The 6,924-nt window shown below is 38.0% G+C and overlaps 1 protein-coding gene across 1 annotated transcript; it reads left to right on the top strand.

Moving 5' to 3' along the window:
- Window positions 1-5,360: 5,360 nt before the first annotated feature.
- Window positions 5,361-6,269, top strand: LOC101722911 (olfactory receptor 4C11). Its single transcript, XM_004874066.1, has one exon. It carries the CDS (start codon window positions 5,361-5,363, stop codon window positions 6,267-6,269), a length of 909 nt encoding a protein of 302 aa, XP_004874123.1.
- The last annotated feature ends 655 nt before the right edge of the window (window positions 6,270-6,924 follow it).

Below are 6,924 nucleotides of genomic sequence, written 5' to 3'. Positions count from 1 at the left end.
TGTTAGTTACAATTACCTGACGCTTCTCTTAAAATGTATTTTAGACACTAAAATTCAGAGAAGTTTAATTCTATCCATTATATTTAAAAGATAAAATAAGATCTTTTACAGCTCGAAGTATCACTTTTGACAAATTTATATTTCCACTCTTAAAATTTCCCTTGAATACCAGATTTTCATACTGACCTACTTACTTGACATGTCCTTTCATGTATTAAATAGAGGTCTTCACATTTAAAAGCTGATTATGTTTGGTCCAAATATACTTTCTGTAGCTTTACCAAGAAAAAAAATCATCTTAATTTCCCAAGCCCAAAACATAAAGCCAAGATTGTGATATCACAGCTCACACTTAATATATTAGAAAAAAATTATCTTCATAGAATGTTTTTTTTTGCTCTTCTAATATCTTGCTCTGAGCTATTATAATCTTTCACTACTTACACTGTATTTCATCAAAATAATTAGGATTATTGTATGATTGTTTATAATTATCAAATCATTGCTGTTAAATCATTGAATTTAATAGTAATATTTCCATTGCTTGGCTTTGATCCCAGAGCCTTCTATCTGCTAAAAAGCATTGTAATTCGGGGCTACTTCCCCAGCCCTAATAATAACATGTTTTCATTATGTAAACCTAGAAGATGTTAAGAAATGTAAAGTCCCAGAAATGATGGAGCTGAATTCAATCACAGTTTATCTATTTGAGTGATTCACTCTTCTTGGAGCTTTGAATATCACTCAAAAAACCTGGCTTAATGGAGAAAGCCTTGAGTGACTTTTATTAGTCTACAGCTCAGTAGGACTTCAAAAGCTTGCTCGGATGGAGCACTTGATAACTGAAATGAAGTTTCCCTCGGGACAGTTCAAGAGGAAAGACGGGGCAGAATCTGACTGTCAACAGCCTAGCTGAGATTAATGGCTTGTTGTGGACCTAGATTAATAGTGTTCCATAGCTCATAACAAACTCTTCAGGGTCAAGTGGGAAGAGGCATGGTCTATGTACCTCAGGAGGCTGGGAATTGTGGTTTTTTTGAAATAGCTATAAATATCTGATGGAAGAAACACGTTTAATTCACATTCTGCCAGGGACTATTTTGGTCTAAGAGGCTTCATTTTATAGATGTTTCTATAGAGGATAAAATGAGAGATACATTCTTTTTTATTGTAAAAATTTTTAGGAAGGATAGCAAGGAATTTATGGCCAATGTTTCCCTCTCCGTCTCTCTAGCTTCTGCAACAGTGCAAGAGTGGATGGATGGAAAGTATACTTTACCTTTTGCAGACATATGGCACATAATCCATTGTCAAAGTAAATCAGAGCTGAAAAAGGTAAAGCTGTGAACACTTTACTGGATGCCATTTGCCATATCTTTTTCCTTTCCAAGCAAAAAGGTAAGTTTTCCCACCTAATGGAACTGTTTCCTTTCTCTTGCTTCCTATTCAGAAGCGAGTTGTCCTAGGGTCCTGTCTCCTGAGAAACCTAAAGCTCCAGACACAGCCTTTGCTCATTGATGAAAAGATTCCAATATTCCCAGTTTGCTCAGCTTGCCCTGCCCTGGGTCTGCCCCAGCAGCATCACAGGATTGATTCCAATAAACAAGAAAGAAGAGAATGGTATAGGATCTAAGACCTGTAGACTGCTCATTTGCAAATCTGAGGGCAAAATAAGGAAAGGAATGACACCAATCACACCCAGGGCCTGAAGATGCTGAGTATTTGGATGCTGCTGACACTGAGATTGCTGGTCTGGGGTGGATTTTCAGCCCTCCTTTGTACTCGCTTTCTGTGATGTAGTAAGTCCTAACATAAGGAGAGGAGGAGAGAAAGAGAAGCAGAATTCCTCAGTGAAATTCTAGAAACAAGTGCTCTCTGTCTGTGTTTCCTTGCTATCCTTGATGATGAGATTTTCCCTGTCTCAGCTGCTTGGTTCTCTTTCTTCTCTGAACCTCATTCATCATCTTCATCTCCTTTGAATTTGATTGTCTCACTACTCTCCAGACTTTGTATCTCCTTCTTAGTATTTATGCTTTAAATGTACAAATAAAATGCTGATGTCATTGACCCACCCTGAAGATTGCATCCCTACCACAGGGCGCAAGCTGAACAGTTTAGTAATTTCTTTAGTTGCCTGTTTAAAGTTTCTCAGGTGCATGTGATGCTCTGTGTGGCAGTGGAGATGAAGTAGTCACTGCGACGTCTCCCCAGATCGCACGGGTTTGTATTTCTGGTCCTGAATCTTCTCTGCTTATCTCAGTATCTCAGACTATCTTAAATTGTACAGTCTGGGGCACCACAAGTTTTCCCTACAAGGTCTAATGAAATCATGTGAATGAAAGGTGCTGAACCAAAAATAAGAGAATATACTAGGAATTAAATGATTCCATAAAAGCACACAATTTCCCTGTGAAATGGCATTAGCAATAATATCTGACTGAGGAAATCTGGAAGGCTTTGCTTAGGAGATGGTGCTTCAATTGCATGCTATGTCCAAAGACAGAAATGGAGAATGAGGATTATAGAAGAGGAGAGGCAATTAGAAACTGTCAGCTGTGAAATATTCAGGGGATGAGACATTTTAGGTGTGTATGTGAGGGACAGAAATTGCTAGGCATGCCTGAGCATGGATAGGGAGAACAGTGGGAAGACAAAGTGAAGTACGATGATAGTACAGGGTTAGAGGTTAGAAAGCCACAGCAAGTATCTAAACCACTGTATTTGGAAGCCATAGTCATGATTTTACTGTACTTTTAATCATTTATTTTAAAGCTCCACTTTTCCTTTTAAAGTGATAGTAAGAGATTGATACAAATATAAGAAGAAGATGGGATGTCTGAATTTGTGTCCTTTTAACCTGTGTAATGATCTCAATAAAATACTGTCATGTCTACTTAAAGAATCCTGGGTTACCTATTGATAATATTGACATTTATGAAATATTAGCTTGTATTTTTAACCTATATGAACTACAATCACACAATGAAAACCGCATATCTATGGGATCTAATGTGAAGTTCCATTTTCTTGGACTAAACTTTGTGAGATATTTTAGAACATATGAAGCACAAAATACAGTACAAAACGACTGTGTCTAATGGTTTGCAAATATAAAACTAATTTTGTTGACACGGATGGAAAGTGTTTAATTTTACTATCCCTAACAAAGCATGGTTGAGAATGAGCACTTTTAATCCTTGTCTGAGAAAGAAAGTGACAACTCTGAAGCCAGCGATGAATTGTGTTTGGAATGACTACTAGCTCGTCTGCATTTTGTTGGGACCAGTGTGAGCCAGTTTCTAAGATTTCCATGAGTTCTCAGTGGAGGGAACAGAAAGACAGATGTTTTCAGGGGGACCCAGGCATCTCAAAGGAAGCAAGCTTTTCATTTTAGAAGGGCTTATCACAGTAACACAAAAATATTGTTAAATTCCATCCAACAACTCTGAGTATTCTTTGTTCCTTTGTAATTCATAAATGCTAACATAAGCAGCTCTTGTATTTTATGCCTCAAATTTTATATGTTGCCAATGAAAAGCATCCAAACTTCGTATCCTGGCTTTCATGGCTTTGTGCTAGAACAACTTTCTTCTCCAAGCTTGTCTACCACAGTATGTGTTTAGAGTCTCTCTAACCAGAGTCTGTGTCAGTCCATTTGCCGGCAAAATATTTCCTGCCCGTTTTCATAAAAATTGTCTTTATTTCCCCAAATGCTCAAACTCTTCTGTTTTCTGTACCACTAAACCACACATTTTGCCATGACAAGAGATTTATCTTTATGTTCCTCTCATCGGGGATCCTCTGTGTTCAAAATAGTAAATACTTTCATTAGTTTTTCTCTTTGTAGTTATTAAAATGTTTGTAACTGTTATCCATAGCTTGTGAAACCATTAAAAAAAAGTGTATGAGCCAGAACACTGCTGTAATTTTAGTCACTCAGCAAAGAAACTCTATGTTTACAAGCAGTGTGCCACTGTATTGCAAGTAAAGGGACAACTTGAAATAATATTTTTACAGAATGCAAAGTAGTTCTTCAAAGGCCAGTTATAATTGTACTGAATATACGGTTATAATTATCATCCAATTATAAATAGTGCAAGCTACTTCTTGTAATGCCTTGCACATATGAAATTAATTTTCATAGCAATCCTAAAAGATAGATTATTTTACTATTTATATTAGTTTTGTCAAAATCAAGGGACTTGTTAAGCATCAGACCACTAGTGTGGGCAGTGACATGAAGTTTGAGTCTGATCCATTTTTAAATAATAAGTACATGTTTGTTGCACATCATGAATATATTCATTGTGAGCAGTTGGTCCGTGTACACAACACATCTTATTTCTTTTTACACCCCCTTCCCCTCCAACCTTCCCTCCATCATTTAGTGCCCTACCCATCATAATCACTGTTGATTTTGTTTACAGCTCTGAGAATCTGTTTGGGAACCAGATTTTCTCAATTAAAACTATACTTCAGCTCTATAAATAATTTTGAATTCCTCTATGACTACCATATCCATGAGAAAATTCCTCTCATCACTCCACAAATGTTTTCTACTCTTCCAGTATTGATCACATACCATCTGCTATAATTATTGACCTAATCTACATTTATCTTTGGACTCATGAGAGCATGGTAACATTTTTTCCAGTCTTAACAATAATTTCATATAATTTGGTCTCAGCATTGAAAATGAAAGGTAATTATGAAAGAGTACAGAATAAATACAATTGTTATATTTTTTTAACAAGTGGGAAAGTAGCAAATTGAACTCTAAATCCTTCTGTTAGATTTTCAGCAGGGAGGGTTGTTTCAAAATGTTAGGGCATAATTTTACTGGAATAGTCATTTTCAGGTTTTCAGAGCATAGAGATATACTGCATAACACGTGAAACATATATGCATGTGCGTGCACATATGTGGCTATAAAAAATCTATTATCCTTCTTTTGAAAATTCAGAATAAGTTAGGGCAAATACTGCCACACCATTTTTGACACAGGAGGGCTAAATTTCAAAGCAGCTAATCACCCACCCAAGGAAAATACTGGTTTTGCAGTTCACATTCTGGATAAAAATCAAAATATTGGAAGGATATTTATTTTACATTCCCAAAATTCACATGCTTTGGTCCATGGTAGAAAGTTTCTGAGGAACCAGATAAATCTTCAAGAGGCCTGGCATCTACAATTTTTTAGGAGTTTAGAGGAATTTGTCTCTAGAATGTGATTGGAAGTAGTGGAATATGGCACAGAACCGGAGAATTCAGAAGTCAGTTTACTGCTCCTTCCAATGTCATTTCATTTCTTCTCTTGCAGAGTAAGCATCATCCACTCCACCCTACCTACAGCCACTGCGATGAATAAAAGTGTGACCAAATTCATTCTGTTTGGGTTGACTCAAGATGCAGAAAAGCAGAAGGCAATATTTGGGATTTTCTTGATTCTTTACATTATGACTCTGTTGGGCAACTTTGTCATCATGGTGACCATTAAAGCCAGCCAGACCCTTGGGAGTCCCATGTACTTCTTCCTCTTTTACTTGTCCTTCGCTGATGCTTGTTTTTCTACAACCACAGCCCCCAGACTGATCGCAGATGCCCTTTCTCAGAAGAAAGTCATCTCCTACAAGGAGTGCATGACACAGGTCTTTGCAGCCCATTTCTTCGGGTGTATGGAGATCTTTGTGCTCATCCTCATGGCATTCGATCGCTATGTGGCCATCTGCAAGCCTCTGCGGTACACGACCATCATGAGCCAGCGCATCTGTGGTGTGTTGGTGACCCTGGCCTGGGTGGGTTCTTGCATCCATTCCTTGGCACAGATTTTCCTGGCTTTGAGACTGCCCTTCTGTGGCCCCAATGTGATCGATCACTATTTCTGTGATTTGCAGCCCTTGCTGAAACTCGCCTGCATGGACACGTATCTGATCAACTTGTTAATCGTGACTAATAGTGGTGCCATATGCATGGGGAGTTTAATAGTGCTGCTCATCTCCTATGTTGTCATCTTGTACTCTCTGAGAAACCATAGCACCGAAGGACGGCGAAAAGCCCTTTCCACGTGCATCTCCCACTTTATTGTGGTCGTCATGTTTTTTGGCCCCTGTATATTTATATACACACGTCCACCAACCACGCTTCCTGTGGATAAGATGGTGGCTGTGTTTTACACGATCGGCACACCCTTATTCAACCCTCTTATCTACACCCTGAGGAACACAGAGGTGAAAAGTGCCATGACGAAGCTGTGGTGTCGCCAACTATAACTTCAGGTGATCCACACTGTGTGAGAATTCTAAAGCACAATTCCTTCCCAGGGCAGCATTTACTGCATCGACTGGAAAAATAATCAGATTTCCTGATGGCAGACTTGCCATTTAAAAGTCCAGTGTTTCACAACTTGGACTTGTAATTTTAGGAGAGGATGTTCTACAAAGTGTTATTTTCATTTTGAAGATAATCTCATCTATATATAAAATGCACAGGCACCAGTCTCCTCTTCATAATATCACAATTGAATGACACATAGCTCTTTTGGTGTGAGTTTATGGTTCCAACCACATGCACTCCAAGAGATGTTACCTTCATTCCTTCAGAGTAGTGAAAACTACCAAGGCACACGCAATCACTTTGTGTGTAGGTCAGCATTTCCTTCAGCCAAACATAAAACATCATGATGGACAAAATATTCCTGATAATTTTGATACAGACAAGTAGAGGCAGTGTCAATATGTATATCATGAAGAGGACACTTGTCAAAATTTTCAGGTCTGTGTTCATATGTGGTTGCAGTCCCTCACAGTAAACGTCCACAACTTTCCTTATTTCACATCTTACAATTTGATTTTGAACCATTTGAATCTAGTTTTGTGAAGTTTAAAGTGCAATTAGTCCTTTATGAGTGCACAGTAATTTTACAGA

The sequence above is a fragment of the Heterocephalus glaber genome, unplaced genomic scaffold (assembly GCF_053883595.1).
Source record: "Heterocephalus glaber isolate CG9 unplaced genomic scaffold, H.glaber_assembly_v1.0 deba00000896, whole genome shotgun sequence".
In the NCBI taxonomy this organism is placed as follows: domain Eukaryota; kingdom Metazoa; phylum Chordata; class Mammalia; order Rodentia; family Bathyergidae; genus Heterocephalus; species Heterocephalus glaber.
This window is presented reverse-complemented; position numbering and strand designations above follow the sequence as displayed.